The following is a 19,195-nucleotide window of genomic DNA, read 5'->3' as shown; positions in this document are numbered from 1 at the left end:
TTTCTAGTTGGTTCCCCATCATAGCATCGAGGGTCTCATTAGATTTCTCGAGGATCTCATTAAGTTTATCGGTGGCTTCTAAACAGTCTTGAGAGACCTCAAAAGTGTGGTTCTGAACTCTATATCTTCCATTGACAGTTTTGTCCTGTTTCTTTGTCTCCGCATTTTGTTATGCTTTCTTGGTGCACCCCCTAGTGGTCTTTGTGCGCAGTCTTTTAGTTAAGCCTTGATTGTTGTAGCTAATACTAGGGGGTATTTGACCTCCAGGCCAAGTGGCTGTATATAATGAAAATCTTCAAAATACTTTTATGGAGTGAACAATTTTGGATGCCCTTGGACTATTTGGATGTCAGTGAAAATTAGTCAAAACTGATAGGTTCATTCATTAACTAATAGTCTCTCTCTTTTCCTCTCAGTTTTTTTGATTGCTAGTGAAAAACTCTAGTTAAATTCATTATCTTTCCTTGATTCTGAAATGGAGTAATTACAGCCAGTAAGCAAATTTCTCATGTGATAACTTAAAAAACACCTCTTTGTGGCTGACAACCACACCCAATAGCCTGCTCTGATTAGAAATGTTAAGTTATTTCCTAAAGTTTGGGTTTGGAAAAGAGGAAAAAAGCACACTAGGAATTTCAGAGGGAATTTCTTATAGGGAATCAATTACACAGATATGGAGCAGGTTGAAAGAACAAAAGGGGATACCAGTACAATCCCAATATAATGACTGCAGGAAATACCTGGACCACCAGGGCCAGATGGAGGTGGGTTCTGCTGGTCAACAAGGAAGGGAGCCTAGGGCTAGAGTAGACTTGCAGTTACAGCATCCTCTGAGAAGGGTGATAGAGCCAGGACTGTGTGGGTGGGGTCCAAGGCACCCAATCTAGGAGGCCTGCTCCAGGACAGGTCTGCCTGGGAGAGACCCCCGCTGACCACTAACGGTCACTCCTAGTACTGGTGGGAAAAAGAGAACTTTGAATTTCAGAGGAAGGGCCCTAGGAATTTGGCCCCAGACATATGAGAAAGAATTCCTCCTTAGCTGACTTATACATCTGACAGAATGCAAAAGCCCCCCCCACCCCCTTTTTTAAAGTATTGAACGAAGTTAGAAGCTAACACCAGTGGCTGATGCTGGAACAAAATCAGATGCCATTGTTATGGTGCTGTCACTTCTAGTGTGATGCGCTTTACAGCCCTTGTTTCTCTTACTGGTCATAAGGCTATGGTTGATATTTACCAGTTTCTTCTTCCACTATTTATTCTATATTTCCTCTGCCAGCACCTCAAATACTCAAGATTCTTTACCTGGTGGGACATCTCAAACATTCATTCTTGAAGAATTAGAATCCTTAGTGCTCCTGTCTTTAAAAAATAAAAAGGTTGTAGTTTTTCATAACTCTTATTATTGGACATAACACAGAATATAGTCCATTGTGTAGCAGCAACCTATTTTTTTTCTTAGTAATCAGGACCAGTCATTCCAGCTAGTACTTCCTCCTTTGCTAGTTGAATCAGTAGCATGAGGCCAAGGGACATTCTTAAATTCTAATTCAGTGGGAGAACTGTGAAAACATTATATACCTAGGAACTATGATCTCTGAACCACCTAAGCAAAAGTTTGGTAAGTTATTAGGCATAATAGGAGGAACCACCACCACTTAATTCTCATACCCATGTTTTCTGGCAGCATGAGAAATACCACTCTTTGGTCAATGATGAACGCATATACCTCATCCTTTTAGGTGGAACACCAAGCTTTGAGGGTGTTGTCTCCCAACCTGTGCCATAACTCTTTAGCAGGTCATTCCACTGTTCTATCAAGCTAGTTACTTCTGGTATATGCAAGTGATACCAGTGCTACACTTCTTTTGCTGTGAAATGAATTCCTGGTTAGAGCCAGTGTTGTGTTGGAAGCCAGAGAGCAATAAGGCATTTTCTAAATGCATGATTGGTGGTGCTGGCAGAAGCATTGCTGCCAAGGAAGTTAATTTTATATCCAGAAACTCCTTTTAAGTGAGAACATATTGCCTCCTCCACGCTAGAAATGATCCATTACCAGATTCCCTAGAAATGGTTCCATATTGGTCTGTTTGCTTGCATTTTGGGCAGTAGTTTCCTAGCCAGGTCCAGACTTAGTGATGGGGAGTTGATGTTATATCTGTGCCTAACCTCCATTTCTGTTAGCATGGCACATTGTATATGAATGTGCTGAGCAGACCTGGGATAGTAAGGGGGAAAGCTGACTGACATCAACAGAACAGTGTCATCTTATCCGTATTTAGAGCCCCCTTTTCAATGGATAGCTTATAAACATTCACCTTCAAAACATAGATTAACCTTTTGTGTCCATTCTAAAAGATCCATTTTCATATTTCTTTTCTAGACTTTCCTTTTATTCTATTCAAGTCCTGATCAGCTGGCCAACTCATTAACTATCAATGTGGATATGTGCCTCAGGATCTTTTTCCTTCTAAATGAAATGGTCAACCTGTGGCACTTGGAGGCTTTTCTTTCACTACTCTCTTTGATTGGTGCTGTAATGCTTTAGCAGCCTATTTTTTCCAACCATTTTTCCCTTTCTCCTTCCAAATATTTTTTTCTCAGTTAACTTAGTTATTATTCGATGGGAAGTGCAGGGTACAACAACCAGCCTTTTACCCTGACATGCTTTTGACCATTGAACCTCTCAGACTTCACCAGGTGGCAGGTCCCTACATTTTTGTACTTTATACTTTCGTTCTTCAGGACTAATCTACAGGTGATCAAGATCTCTCCAGACTAGATTATTATGACAAAGAGCAGGAGAGTTAGCATAATCTTCAAGAAAAGTCAATGAAGATATATTGACTTTTATCCTGCGAGGTGAAGCAAAATGCTTGTCATGATGCTTGCAAGTTTTATGGAGAAAAACAAAGTATATGCAAGATCATTTACTTCCTGTTGCCCCTCTCTGTGTAATAACCCTATCTCCATGGATTTCTGGAAGCCAATATGGGATGTCTGTCAGTTACTGAGTGTATCTTTTTCAATTATACATTTAGGCTCTAAGGGAAAAACTACAGGGCAGGTTGACAGATTGAACCCATTGTGGGTGGATTTGAGCCCAAATTTCATTTAGCACCACAGGGTATCTGGACACAGACACCCTAGTAAATGGCTGTAGATCTCTGAGGGAAAGTCTTAGAGGAAAATTATAATACATACATGTGGCTCTGTTGCATTGTCTTTGGGGGCACCCAGGACTTTATGTCTGAACCAACTTGCATTTGGAAACTGCGAGTGACTATAACTTTCCATTGTGGTTAGGGAAGTTAAGATTTAGAAAGTCACATCTAGGGTTTCTGTATATAGATCAAGTAATATTTTAGTAGACTGATTTTTAATTTTGTTCCTTAGAAATGCTATTTCATCTGAGCGCTACTACAGATCTCTGCAGGTTAAACTCTGTGATTGCCTCTTTTTGTCCATGCTGTCCATTAGCTAATTGCTTCCACCTCTTTCTTTTTTAAAAAAAAATATGTTTTTATTGATTTTTTACAGAGAGGAAGGGAGAGGGACAGAGAGTTAGAAACATCGATGAGAGAGAAACATCTAGCAGCTGCCTCCTGCACACCTCCCACTGGGGTTGTGCCTGCAACCAAGGTACATGCCCTTGACTGGAATCGAACCTGGGATCTTTCAGTCCACAGGCTGTCGCTCTATCCACTGAGCCAAACTGGTTAGGGCTTCCACCTCTTTCTTATTAAATTCTGCCATTTGATTTCTGCACTCTGAGATCACGCTCACTAGGGAGTCTTTTTCAGTGGTGCCATGTCATTCCCAACCCAGAGAAGATAGCTACTACAGGGTTTTTCAAGAATGCAGATTCCCTTACTAATGTATTTCTCAATACTTTACTGCAGTGTCTTCTGGGATCTCATGGACAGTGTGGTAGAGGATGTGTCTATAATCAGGTTGTACATGATAAATCTACTTGAGCATTTGTATTTTTCTAAGCATCTGGATTTCTTCTCCATTTTGCCAGGCAAGTTTGGGCATTCATCCTTATTCAATGGAGACTCCTTTGGGACTTAAGTTTTACTCAGTGAACAAGCAAACTATTAGAGGTACTTGAAGCTGCTTAAGCAAACATGTTATTTGGCCCTATCCAAACCTTATGATCAGACTCACTTCAAATTCATTTTCATACCTAATCCCTAGGTTTTTGTGGATGTAATTTATGAAAAAATCTTATAATTATTTTTGGATATAAGCTTTCTTCTCTCAGTTAAGACATTGTACTTGTTTTCTTGGAGCATGCCTAGATCTGATTTTGGAGGCAATAAGGAATGGTGGGGGTGGGTTTTGAGAGTAGGTATCCATTTCAAGGCAAGTGTTGCAGGTAAGGGTATTGACAGTTTTCAGTCAAAGGTGGGCTAACCTTTTCAGTCATGGGAGGAGGAGCTGTTTCTTCTTACAAAAGAAATTCAGAGAGACTCCAGGGATTCAATATTCTAACCATTCGAGTGCACTCAGGTATCCCCATTTCACATCTTAGGGTCCCACTCCTTCCAAAACAGTGCCTTAACTTTTACAAAGAGACTTACAAATTGTATATTCAACTTTCATTGTAATTATGCAAGCTGCAAAATTAAAATTTGGGTCTAGTTCTCAGCAGGATCATACATGTGATTACAGAAATAAGAAACTTCTTTGTTTGTTTTGTTAATCCTCACCTGATGATATTTTTCCATTGATTTTAGACGGTGGAAGAGGCAGGGAGAGACACTGAGAGAGAAACATCAATGTGAGAGAGACACATTGAGTGGTTGCCCTCCCACATGGGCCCCAACCCTGATTGGGGTGGGACTGACCCTGCCACCAGAATCAAACCTGGGACCCTTCCACTGAGCCAAACTGGCTAGGGCAGAAACTTTTTAAAGGGCCACTTAAGAAGCTCTGTAACATTCTTATCATGACTTGAAGTGAAAGTTAAAACCCCTAAATATGCCATTTTCTTCTGTAGGCTCTCCATTAGAGTCAGAAGCAGCCAGCCCACAATCCTTGTTGTCATTATTACCACCGTAATGGTCAAGTCAAATCATCATTTGTTCCCCTTAGGCACTTGTTTCAAAGGCATGTGACCATAATTAATTATAAGTGATAATTTAATTAATTATTGTGCCTGTTATGGTATCCCATTGTCCATTGGTAAGGTGCTCAGCAGTGCATTGAAGGTCAAGGACCTGAATCCTATGTTTCCTGGGACATCTCCATTAGCAAGAAAATGAAACCACACTAGGGTATTTCAACAGAAGGATTTTAATGAAGTATTAGTGAAATAGGCACAGAAGACTAAAAGAGCAATAAAAGTAAAACTGAAGTAACATGGATATAAGAAGTGCTTCAGAAGTGACCAGCTTACATCTGGGGATGAAGGGATTAACAGAATTTTGAAGCTCAGAGGAAGTCCTTGGCACTGAGGATTTGACCTCTGCAGTGCATACTGCCCAGCTACTATTGGTATCTCTGAGGAGATGTCAAGAAGTTGGTTATAAGAGTGCTGAAGAAAAGCAGGAGATGAAGCTGAGGGTTAAACAGATTGAAATGCATGCAACAGGAGGAAGGAAGTTGTTCCCCCTCTCTTCCTAATTACTAATCTTTATTTAGACTTCCCTGTTGGCAGAATCAGTCAGGAAACAATTTGCCAAAGGGAAATATAGGGTGGGGCAAAAGTAGGTTTATAGTTATTTGTATGGAAAAGAATACAATCCTATGTAATAAAAGGCTAATATGCAAATGGACCGAATGGTGGAACGACTGGTCACTATGATGTGCACTGACCACCAGGGGGCAGATGCTCAACGCAGAAGCTGCCCCCTGTTGGTCAGTGTGCTCCCACGGGGGGAGTACCGCTCAGCCAGAAGCTGGGCTCACAGCTGGCCAGTGTAGCTGTGGTGGCGGGAGTCTCTCCCGCCTCTGCTGCAGTCAGACATCCCCCGAGGGCTCCTGGACTGCAAGAGGGCGCAGGACGGACTGAGGGACCCTCTCCCCTATTCCAGTGCACAAATTTCGGCACCGGGCCTCTAGTAGTTAATAAATAATAGTACAAGAACAAACTGTGTTTTGCATACTCACAACTGTAAACCTACTTTTGCTCCACCCTGTATATAATTTTGCAGAATCCTATCTCCAGCATCATAGAATAGACTATAGAATGGTGAATTTGGAGTTAATAAACAAGTCAATGACAGCCTACTAACTTTAGCTGTTTTTTTGATTTCTGAGAAGTTGTGACAAAGTTTAGAGATGTGAAGTATCATCATTGCACACACAGATTTTAGTTAGGTATTTAGGAGCTCATTTTGGATTCCAACAGTGACATTCTTTTTTGCTTTGGACATTTTCTCTGTTCCCATATCTTTCTTCCAAGGTTACTTTCCTTGAATCTAACCACTGGGAGAAAGGGTAGATTTTTGTCTGTGGATCAATGATTGCTATAGTATCTGAATCTGGTGAGATCTAAGCTAGTCACTTTCAGACTTTTTGGACTGTGACCTATAATGAGGAATACTTGGAATCAAAAATACACATGTGCAAATATGTACCAGAATAAAAAGTTTGATGAACAATATTTGGTCCTAAGTATTAAGTGACACATCCTTATAATTTCTATTGTATTGTATTGTATTGTATTGTATTCTAGTCTAGTCTATAGAGACATATCACCATTCACTAAATCAGTTATGTAATATATAATTTGGTAAACACTGATTAAAGCAATATTGTGAAGTAAATGTAAGCATTTTCTCCTGCTTAATTGTATGAACAGTGCTTAACTTGGCATGTTTTGGTCATTCTTTTTGTTGTTTCTATTCTGGTTTCCAGCTTATTGCTTTTCCTTAAATTCTGGGTGAGAAGAAAAATGTTTTAGACTGAGCTTGTAGTTCTGGTTGTGATAATGATGTTTCAATGGAAGCGATACATATGTTCCCTTCATTTCTACTTTTCCCAGTGAGAACAAAAAAGTGACAGTATATGATAAATTAACTCAGAGAAAAACCAAATTCTTTGATTGTTATTCCTCATTAATTTGTCAAATATTTGAGTACCTTTTATATATAAAATCTTGAGCACAGGGCAAAGGATACAATACCAATGTCAGCTTCACCCTTGTGGAGCTTACATTCTAGTGGGGATTTAAATGTCAAATGATTAATTATACAACTAAAAACATAGTTATTGATAGTGGTGAGGAATTTGAACTAGCCTGAGATAGTAAAATATGTTCCGAATTGATAAACATTTATCCTGAGATATGAAGGATAAATACAATTAGCTAGAAAAAACATGGAATTTGGGGATGGGTTGGGATGGGATGGGAAGGAAAGAATAGTCTGTATTTGTCAATGAAACACAATCAGGGTGAGACAGAAGAAATGAAAGGCTGTTGTAGCTAGTAGCGTAGAGAGATGGAGGTAGTATAGCAGAAGATAAGACTGGGAAGGTAGATAGGTTCAGATCATACAGGACCTTGTATGCCACTTTAATTATTTAAATGAAGCGCAGAGGGACTATTGAAAGAAAATGATATGAAGAAAATGATATGAAGAGATTTCTGTCTTTAACTTCAGTCTAGTGGTGATATGGAGTGACATGCAGGGGAGATTAGTTAGGACAGTTTTGCATTAGTCAATATAAAAAGTGATTGTGGCTTAGAGGAGGGTGGCAGCTTCAGAGGGGGAGGATGGATGACTTATCTAAAAGATATTTAAGAGGTAACATTGAAAGGACTAGTTAGATGTGGGAGTTGAGAGAGAAGAAAGGGTCAAAGTAATGTCAGAGGTTTCTGGCTTGGGAAGCTGATATGAGTAATATTGGAAAAGGATCATTAATGAGTTACAACTTTGGATAATACTGAGCTTGAGATATTATTAGATACCAGGCATTGTGCTAAGCTCTCATGCACATTATCTGATTTAATCCTTACAAATATAATACTTTTCTTAGAACCAAGATTTTATTTTTATTTTTTAAGAAGGGAAATATTGGAACATATTTAAATGTTTTTGAGAAGAATCCAAGATAAGGAGATGTTGAAGATACTGGAAAGGAAGAGATAATAATCCATAATGTTAAGCTAATGAGAAGATGGTTTCAGATTTTGCATAGATAGAACAATGTCTTCTCTATTTTATAATAAGAGAAAGAGTGTGCATATGTGGGTTAGTTTATAGATTTGATTTTAAAAAGTTTAAGGGAATTTTCTCTTGATGGCCTCTGTTTTCTCTGCAAAGTAGGAAAAAATATCTTTTATGACCGAGGAGTGAGATGGGGAGAATGGAGGGTTAAGGAAGGTGAAGTTTTGAAATAGTGTTTGTGAAAAGTAGAGTTAGGCAAATAATGATTATTTGAGAGTGAGTAAAGATACTGTTCTTAATTCAGAGTTTAAAATAATGTTTTACCAACATCATAACAACATAAGGCAGAAATCTAATTGCAAATGCTATGTATGATACTGCTGATAGAAAAACGAGGATGGGACAGAGAATAATGTTGTCTTCAGTCATTTGGAAAGATTTTGTGGAGGAAGTAGAACTTAAGGTTAGGTGTGGATGTATAGGTAGGTAAATTTGATAGGAAGAACAGAAAACAAGTATGGAGCAGGTTCTTAGTGGTAATTCTTAATGATTTGGTTGATGATAATCCTTTTTTTAATGTTAATATTTCAGTGACTATGGAAGTGAAACTATATCAGGACCTGCATTTGACCCAGCAAGTCACCCAGCTCCAGCTCCTGCTCCCTCTTCCTCCTCGGCATTTCGGCCTGTAATGCCATCTAGGCAAATTGTAGAAAGACAACCTCGGATGCTGGACTTCAGGGTTGAATACAGAGACAGAAATGTTGATGTGGTACTTGAAGACAGCTGTACTGTTGGTAAGGTTTTCCCTATCACAAAGCCTGCATAAATTAATAGTACAGTAGGTAAACATTCAGTTTATATATTGTTTCTTTTGAGTTGACTGCCAACAAGGAGAACAAAAAACGAATGGGATGGAATGGGAAGGGAAGAATAGTCTGTGTTGGCCAATGCAACACAATCATTTTTCTCATACAGATTATTTATTGTGCTCTGTTTTTAAATACTGTGTTGAGGTTGAGGTAAATTTGAGAATAATTTTTTGTTCCACATATATGATGCTGTTTTAGCACAGGTGCAAATCAAACATCTAGGAGCTTAAGAAATGCCATAATTATTAGGTACATTGAGTATAGGACTTTATAGCTCAAGTTCACTTACTTTTCATACTATGAGAGAAGAAATAAGACATATTTTTATCACTCCTTCTCTCTGCCAGCTGGATAAATACTTCAGTACTATTCTTTCAAAGGAAACTCAGAGTGTATGCCTGCCATCTGTAGAGAAGCTATGTTGAACTCATGTTTAGTTTAGATTATTTGAAACATATTCATTGTAGAACCAGAAGTTATATTAATTTCTATTTTAATATAGTTTTGCCTTAAATCTAAATACTAGATATTTCTGAAATTTTGTATTTGTTCCTTTTTGAAGAGATTCTTTCCTAATTTTATTAATTTATTACAGAGAAAAACAAGGCTGTTAAAAGTATGATCATTCCCAAACATGAATCAGATTGTTATCCTTTACTTAAAGCCATTTAGAAACTTTCTATTGTTTTTAAAAATTCAAATCTTTTAAAAGGGCTGTAAGTCCCTGCTACATTTCTAGTTTTCATCTGTTATCATTCTCTTTATAGCTCACTATGTCTAAGTTGTAATGGACTTACTCAGTTTTTTTTAATAGGTTCAGGACCTGTGTACTTGTTCCTTCTTCTGCCTAGATTCCTCTCCGAGTCCAGCCATTCCTCCCCATGCCCATCCCTGTGCCCTCAATTATTCTCTTATACATTCCGTTAAAAAATTGTGGTTAAAGCCCTAACCGGTTTGGCTCAGTGGATACAGCGTCGCCCTGCGGACTCAAGGGTCCCAGGTTTGATTCCGGTCGAGGGCATGTACCTTGGTTGCGGGTACATCCCTAGTGGGGAGTGTGCAGGAGGCAGCTGATTGATGTTTCTCTCTCATTGATGTTTCTAACTCTCTATCCCCTCTCCCTTCCTCTCTGTAAAAAATCAATAAAATATATTTTAAAAAAATTGTGGTTAAAAAAACCCCCACATAACATGAGATTTAAGTTCTTAACAAAATTTTAAGTGTGCAGGATAGTTTTGTGAACTATATACACATTGGTGTACAGCAGATCTGTTCAACTTTGTGTAACTGAAACATTGTATACACTGAACAACTTTCCGTTTTCCTCTTTGGCCAGCCTTTGGCAATGGTCATTCTACATTCTGTTTCTATAAGTTTGATCACTTATAAATGAAATCATACAGCATTTGTCCTTCTATGTCTGGCTTATTTCACTTAGTATGATATCCTCAAGGTTTATTTGTATTGTAGTATATTATGGGATTTCCTCCTTTTTTTAAGGCTGAATGATAGTCCATTGTATGTATATGTCACATTTTCTTCATTCATTCATCTGTTGATGGACAGGTTGTTTCCACCTCTTGGCTATTGTGAATAATTCTGTAGTGAACATGTAATTGCATACCTCTTTTAAGACCCCTCTTTCCATTATTTTGGATAAATTCCCAGAATTGGAATTGCTGGATCATGTAGGTTCTATTTTTAATTTTTTAAAGAACTTCTGTACTCTTTTTCCATAGTAGCTGCTTCATTTTGCATTTCCACCAATAGTGCCCAGGGATTCCAACTTTTCATCCTTGCAAACACTGCTGTTTTTCGGTTTTTAGTTTTTAATTGTTGTTGTTTTGTTTTTAAATATAATGGCCATCTTATGAGGTAGAAGATGATATCTCATTTTGGTTTTGGTTTGGATTTTCATGATAATTGGTAATGTTGAGCATTTTTTCACATACCTGTTGGTCATTTGTATGTCTTCTTTGGAGAAATGTCCTTTCAGGTCCCTTGCACATTTTTAAATTGGGCTCTTTACATTTTTGCTATTGAACTGTAGGACTTCTTTTTTTTAAATATATTTTATTGATTTTTTACAGAGAGGAAGGGAGAGAGATAGAGAGTTAGAAACATCGATGAGAGAGAGACATCGATCAGCTGCCTCCTGCACATCTCCTACTGGGGATGTGCCCGCAACCCAGGTACATGTCCTTGACTGGAATCGAACCTGGGACCTTTCAGTTCGCAGGCCGACGCTCTATCCACAGAGCCAAACCGGTTTCGGCAACTGTAGGACTTCTTTATGTATTTTGGATATTAACTTCTGTCACATATATGGTTTGAAAATTTTTTCTCCTGTTCTGAATGTTGCCTTTTCACTCTGTTGATTATTTCCTTTGCTTTAGAGGAGATTTTTGGTAATCTCACTTAGTCTGATACCTTTGTTGTCTATGCTTCTGATGTCATATCCAATAAATCATTCCCAAGACCAGTGCTGTGGAGTTTTTTTCTGGGAATTGTACAGTTTCAGAGCATATATTTAAGTATTTAATTTGAGTTAATTTTTGTGTATAGTATAAGGTAAAGGTCCAACCTTATTCTTTTGCGTGTAGATACCCAGTTTTCCTTGCATGATTTATTAAAAGAGACTATCTTTTCCCCATTGTGTAGACTTGTCTGTATTTTACATAATTTCCCTATAATGATCTTTCTAGAGTACAAGTCTTCCTATATATCTTTCAGTGATTTCCCTGTTTCCTATATTCTATTTCATTTGTCCTTTCCTGTATTAGTTTTTTTAGAAAACTAATAGTCATCTTTGATTATCTCATGTAAATTTTTCCACTTATGGAGCCTTTCTTGACTTCCTTGGACATAGTTTAGTTGGTTTGTCTCCTGTGATTCCATAAAAAGTAATAGAGACTTTTAAAATGGATTTTAAAATATCGTACTCTTTCTTTATATTTCAGGTTTCTCTTTTTAAAGACCAGGTCTTATTCTTCTACAAATTCTCTCTCTAAGCACAGTGTTTGGCACTAAGCAGTACCTGTTGAAAAATTAAATGGCTCAATAAATGAGTATATGTATATATTTATATGTACATTAATTCATCTGCCATAGGAAATTTAAAAAATAATATAGATTTTGTGACCTGTAATATAATTGTTAGTTTTTAGATATAGTTCATCTACTGTTATTTAAAGAACTGGATAAATACTAATTTTTCTGTATATGTGTCAATTTAAAAATGCAAAAAGATGCTATAAAGAAAATGCAGTTTCTATGTTATTGGAAAGACTAGGAAAAGACCAAGTATAAAAGCAAGCCTAAAGACAGCCAAGAACTTTATATCAGAGTGACACCTAGTGGCAATTGTATTGGTCTGTTAATGTTTTTAGTGTTCTGTTGTTGCTGCAGTTTCATTTTATTATAATATCCTTCTATTTAAAAAACAATCTTGAATAAATTAAAAACATTTTTTTAAATTATTGGTTTTTCTATGAAATAACTATCTTGTGTGAAGTAGTGTGATATTGAGGGTAGGAATTATTGTGTATTATAACTATAAGATCTAGCAGTGAATTGGATTTAACCTAACAAATAAGTATTTGTCCAATAAAGTTAGTTGAATCAGTGCTGTCAGCAAACTTTGGCTGGGCTCACTCAGCATAGCCTTAGTTTCATTTCTGGAATACAGCAGAAAAATAGGTCTGTTATTAGTTGAACCATTTGCCTTATTTTTTTTGTCCTTTCTGTTTTTAATCTAATTTCTGAAAACTACCTTTATTATATTGGATACATTTAGTTTAAAACAGTGGTTCTCAACCTTCCTAATGCCGCGATCCTTTAATACAGTTCCTCATGTTGTGACCCCCAATTTCATTGTTACAAATTGAACATAATTAATGCATAGTGATTAATCACAAAGCAATATGTGATTATATATGTGTTTTCCGATGGTCTTAGGCGACCCCTGTGAAAGGGTCATTCGACCTACAGGGGTCGCGACCCACAGGTTGAGAACCGCTGGTTTAAAAGAATCATATTGAGTGTGGAAATAGTTAAGACATTTAATTTAACAAGTGCATTTTGAGCTTGAAAAAATAGTTCAGGATATTTTAAACGAATTTTTGTCTTGAATCTGTAAACTTAGTTTCTGTTTTTGTTTGTTTTTTAAAAGGGGAGAATGATGATTGTTATTTTTATTTTAATATATTTTATTGATTTTTTACAGAGAGGAAGGGACAGGGATAGAGAGTTAGAAACATCGATGAGAGAGAAACATCAATCAGCTGCCTCCTGCACACTCCCTACTGGGGATGTGCCCGCAACCAAGGTACATGCCCTTGACCGGAATCGAACCTGGGACCCTTGAGTCCACAGGCTGACGCTCTATCCACTGTGCCAAACTGGTTAGGGCTAGACTCTGTAACTTAGATTAACTGTAATTTTTAGCACATGCCTTAAACCTTCTGTGCCTTAGCAACTCTTTATGAGTCGTAAGCATTAAATATAAGAGGTTGGTTTTTGCTATCAGTACATGTGAAAAGAAGGAAAGAGCAAGAATCTTATTCTGCCTTGTACAGATGTTGGGAGTATGAAAAGACAATCATAGCTTGTATTTTTGGGGAGGAAAGACAGCAAATGTGCATTAGTAACATTGTTCTTTGGTTCATTTATAAGTGTTTATTGACTCTATGCCAACAATTATGTACTCCCCAGATTATATTTAAAATCATTAAAAAATCATTTAAATAAGCATCATCTCAAACTGTGGTCTTAATGGGTATTGTTTATTTTTATTTATATATTAGAAATGTTTCTTTACTCTAGCTTCACATTTTAAAATATGTACTTGGAGTAAAACTTTCTTAAAATAGAGAAGTATAGAAAGAGCAATGAGTATTTTGCCCTTTTCTCATTCTTAATTCCCTGTTATCATTTTTATTTATAGTTTAATATTGCTGTTTTATAGAAGGCCTTTAAAGTTAATATTCTTTCAACTACTTTTATTCCTCATGTCCCTTTGTTGTCTTATATTTAAAGCAAGGCAGTGAAGATCAGAACCTTGATTTATGTTTTTTGACATCTATACTTCCTGCCATTCATCTTTAGACTCTTCTTTCTTTGATACTTCCCTATATTTTTTATTCTTTCTTTGAAATGTTCTAAAATAGTTTTTTAAAAAGAACATATATAATAATGGCTATAATACTAAATAACACAAGATCTCATATTAGCAGCACTGCTGAATATAAGGAAGTAAATTCCAAAGACTTGAAAAAATCAGATAGGTCATTTTATTATAAATATTTGTTTATTATTTTGGCGTTAAAATTATGCTAAGTTCTTGGAGTATACATAAATAAGATAGTCCTTATCTCAGAGGAATCCATGTGACCTGTAATATAATTGTGGATATTACAATTTGGATAGGAGGTGGGAAGAATACATGGAAATAAAGGGCATTTATCTGTTCATTCACTCATTCATTCACACATACATACTTATATTACCCCTATACAGCAATCACTATGCTCATTGTTCCTATACAGCTCTCAGTTTCTATACAATGCATACAACAACTGTGAGACAGACATTATTATCCCTGTTTCAAAGATGAATAAACAGAATTTCTGAACCACAAAATCAGCCTTAAACTGAGTCTAGAACTCATAATCTTTCCAATGAAACAATTTCTATTATAGAAGTACACACAAGGTGCCATGAGGATATTGAAAAAGAAGTAATTCAATTTTAGCTGGTGTTTTGAGGGTATGGGAAGGGAATAATTAGAGTTGTTGGGGTGCTCTGGAAAAATTTTAGAAAAGGACTAAGCTATGAAGGAAATAGAAGTTAAAATATGTCATGCGGACAAAGTGAGGGGAAGTTTATTCTAGGCAAGGAAAAGCACAGAGAAAGGAATGATAATGGTGTGTCTGGAGGATTGATGGGGAATATGCAGCATTGAGCATATATTTGGTGTTATACTTTTCATTTAGTTCAAAGTTAACTTAAATAGAATCTCTCCTTTTTCGCTAGAGACAGATTCATGTCTCCCTTCCCTCCTCTTACTCTGCCTCAGTCCCTGCCTCTGCCCTTTTATACTCATTGACATACTTATTTTCACAATGCCTTGAGATAGCCAGAATCTTTATCCCCATTTTCTAGATGTGAAAACTGACACAAGAGAATCAATGACTTCTTGGTTCATGGAGATTAATGGGTTTGGAGGGATTTGTAAAACCTATTAGTCTAGGAGGAGGGTCAAGATGGCAATATAGGTAAATGCGACACTTGCTTCCTCCCACAACCACATCAAAATTACAGTGAAAATACAGAACAACCATCATCAGAACCTCCTGAAATCTATCTGAACGGAAGCCCTACAATTAGTGAATTAAGGAAGAAGCCACATTGAGACTGTAGTAGGGCGAAGGCATGGAATGCGTTAGTCTGAAATCTCTGGTGTGTTTTTCATCAACAGGGATAGTTTGATAGTCCCCTGCCCTGGTGACTTCCTGAAACCCTGTCTGATCCAATTTGCAGTCCTACCCAAGCTGTTTGCTGTGGCTTTTCCATATGAATGCCCTGTCCTGGCTCAGGCTTCAGACTTTCCTAAAATCTCCCAAACAAGCAGCAACTGGCTCCATACCTCTCCATAAGTGGCCCCAGGCCTGGCACTAGCAGCAGCTTCACAAGATTCACAGCTTGGCTTCTCCTAGGCACCTCCAAGCCCATCACAAGTAGGAGCAATCTGCAAATTGGTCTGTAGCTCATGCCTGATGGCCCCAGGCAGGGCACAGGCAGTAGCTGACTTTACACCTCCCAGAAGGCTCCAGAGCCAGTGCACCCGGAGGTCAGCTTCAGACCATGTCAATTAACAACCCTAGCACATCCATGAGTAACACACTCAAGGGGCAAACCCAGTGAGCACCAAAGCCCCATTGAAGCAAATCCTGCTCCATAGGGGTATCTCCTGCACAACAGCTCTTCTGCTGTAGTTGCAGCTGGTACACACAGGCAATAGGCCTGGTGGTCAATCCCTCCGAGTAACACCAACAGCAATCAAGGCTCAACTACAACAGGATAGTGCATACAGCTCACAGAGGGGTGCACCTGTAGTGCTCAGCTCAGGTGACTGGGGAAGCTGAGCCACTGGGCCCTACTGGACACCAACTACACAAAGCCACTCTACCAATTCCAGGAGACATAGCAGCTCTACCTAATACATAGAACCAAACACAGAGAAGCAACCACAATGTGAGACAAAGAAACATGTCACAAATGAAAGAACAAGTAAGGGGGAGAGATCAACCAAAGGACTTATATGCAAGCATATAGGCCTAACCAATGGACACGTACAATAGGGGGGTGAGGGCATGAGTTGGGGGATAGGGGGTTACGTGGGGATAAGGACACATATGTAATAACTTAATAAAAAAAAAAAAGAAATCTCTAGTAAAAGAACTAAATGAATGGGAGCAAGCAACATACCAGATAAAGAGTATAAGGATACTCAAGGAACTTTGTGAGAACTTCAAGGAACTTTGCTCATCAATGACATAAAAAAGGACTAGTCATAAATGAAGGATAATTTACAGGGAATCAAGAGTAGTGCAGAGGATGCCGAAAATCAAATTAGTGTTGTGGAATCAAAAAACACCCAACCAGCACAGGAAAAACAAAAATGAACCCAAAAATATGAAGATAGTGTAAGGAGCGTCTGGGACAGCTTCAAGAGTATCAACATTCACATTATGGGGTGCCTGAAGAAGAAACTGAAAACATATGTGAAAAAATAATGATAGAAAACTTCCCCTACCTGGTGAAAGAGACACACTAACAAATCCAGGAAGCACAAAGAATCCCAAACAACATGAACCTAATGAGGCACTCACCAAGTTACATCATAATTAAAATGCCAAAGATTAAAGACAAAGAGAGAATCTTAAAAGCAGCAAGAGAAAAACAGTCAGTTACCTACAAGGGAGTGTCCATAAGACTGTCAGCTGATTTCTCAACAGAAACTTTGCAGGCCAGAAGGGAGTGGCAAGAAATATTCAAAGTGATGAAAAGCAAGGACTTACAACCAAGATTACCCAGCAAAGCTATCATTTAGAATTGAAGGTTTGATAAAGAGTTTCACAGATAAGAAAAAGCTAATGGAGTACACCACCAAACCAGTACTATGTGAAATGTTGAAGGGTCTTTTTTAAGAAGAAGAAGAAAAATAAAACAGATCAAACATATGAACAATAAAATGGCAATAAATATATATGTCAACGATTGAAACTAAAAAGCAAAATAAATAAACAAAGAATCTAATGAACATAATTACTGATGAATAAAATAGAATCAGAGACTTGGAAACATGGAACAGACTGATGAATCTCAGAGGGAAGGGGGAGGGAGGGCAGGAAGAAATTAACCAAAGAACTTATATGCATATTAGAGGCCCAGTGCATGAAATTTGTGCATGGGTAGGGTCCCTAGGCCTGGCTGGCAATCAGGGCCAATCAGGTTCCCCATCTCCTCCTTCCCTTGCCACCCACACACTGTCACTGCGTGGTTCCCCTTACCTCTCTGCCTCCTCCTCTCACTCCTTCAGCATCCTGCTGCTGCTGCTGGTCCCCCACCATGTTCTGCGCTGCCCCGTGGACAGCGCACGTCATAGCGAGTGATCAAACTCTTGTCTCCTGGTCGAACTCCCGAGGGGACATGTTGCATATTAACCTTTTATATATATAGATGTGCATTACCCATGGACACAGACAATAGGGTGGTGAGGGCCTGGGGTGGATAGGAGCCAGGTGGAGGGTGCAATGGGGGGATATAAAGAGGGACATCTGTAATAGGCTCAACAATAAAGAAAAAAACACCTATCTAGTTTAACTCGGCAAGAATTAAGCAGCCTTTTTCATATTTTTGTCTTAAGGTCACTTAGTGGGTGCTTAAATACTTTTAGCAATGGTATGCTTATTAATTTAAGGCAGTGATTTTATTTATCAACTCTGACTATAATTTTTTTTTGACAAGGACGATGGTGGCATTTATTGAGTAACTGTTATATCCAAGGAATTATGCTAATTACATGCATAATCCGATTTAACTTTGAATATGAAGGCACTGAGGTTCAGAAAGCTTAAGTAACTTCCATGGTTGCATATTCAGTAATTGGTAGAGCTGGAATTCAAACCCAGAGCCTGTGTTTTAGTTAGTTTTTTTTGTTTTTAATTAAATTTATTGGAATGACATTGGTTAATAAGATCATCCAGATTTCAAGTGTACATTTCGATGATACATGATCTGTATATTGCATTGTGTGCCCACTACCCAAAATCAAATCATCTTCCATCACCATATATTCGGCCCCCTTTACCTTTTACTGTCCCCACCCCCTTCTTTCTGGTAATCACCATACTATTCTTTGTGTCTATGAATTGCAGTTTTACATCCCACATGTGAGTAAAATCTTATGGTTCTTAGCTTTTCCTGACTGACTTATCTCACTTATTAGCATAATATTCTCAAAGTACATCCATGTTGCTGCAAATGGCAATATTTCATTTTTTTTATGGCAGAATAGTATTTCATAGTGTATATGTACCATATCTTCTTTGTCCTTGATCTTTATAATCTATCAAAGGACACTTTGATTATCTCCATGTCTTGGACACCATGAATAATGCTGCAGTGAACATAGGGGTGCATATATCTTTGTGGATAAATGTTTTGAAGGTAGATACCCAGAAGAGAGATTGCTGGGTGATATGGTAACTCTTTTCTTAATTTTTAAAAGAATTCTCTGTTGTTTAAATATTACATAGTATTACATTTGTCTCCTTTTTTCCTTATTGACCTCTCCCCGGCCATCCCTACCCCCAGCATATGCCCTCACCCTCCTAATGTCTGTGTCCATTGGTTATGCTTACATGCATGCATACAAGTCCTTTGGATGATCTCTTACCTCCTTCCCACCACCCTTTCTTGCCTTTCCTCTGAAGTTCAACGGTCTGGTTGCTGCTTCTATGTCTTTGGCTCTATTTTTGTTTATCAATTTATGTTGTTCATTAAATTCCACAAATGAGTGAGATCATGTGATATTTATCTTTCTCCGACTGGCATGTTTCACTTAGCATAATGCCCTTCATGTCCATCCATGCTGTTGGGAATGGTAAGAGTTCTTTCTCTTTTACAGCATCTCTTAGA

At 37.8% G+C, this 19,195-nt stretch overlaps 1 protein-coding gene across 2 annotated transcripts in view; it reads left to right on the top strand.

Moving 5' to 3' along the window:
* Positions 1-19,195, top strand: part of LOC102757542 (FAS-associated factor 1) — a 156,004-nt gene that overhangs the window by 58,859 nt on the left and 77,950 nt on the right. For both annotated transcript variants that reach the window (XM_015566928.1, XM_015566927.1), the window contains exon 4: positions 8,712-8,917. In XM_015566928.1, coding sequence (XP_015422414.1) covers positions 8,712-8,917 — 206 coding nt within the window. The remainder of the gene's footprint in view (positions 1-8,711; positions 8,918-19,195) is intronic.

The sequence above is a fragment of the Myotis davidii genome, unplaced genomic scaffold, assembly GCF_000327345.1.
Source record: "Myotis davidii unplaced genomic scaffold, ASM32734v1 scaffold79, whole genome shotgun sequence".
Classification (NCBI taxonomy): domain Eukaryota; kingdom Metazoa; phylum Chordata; class Mammalia; order Chiroptera; family Vespertilionidae; genus Myotis; species Myotis davidii.
The sequence above is the reverse complement of the archived record's forward strand: the minus strand, read 5'-3'. Positions and strand labels throughout refer to the sequence as shown.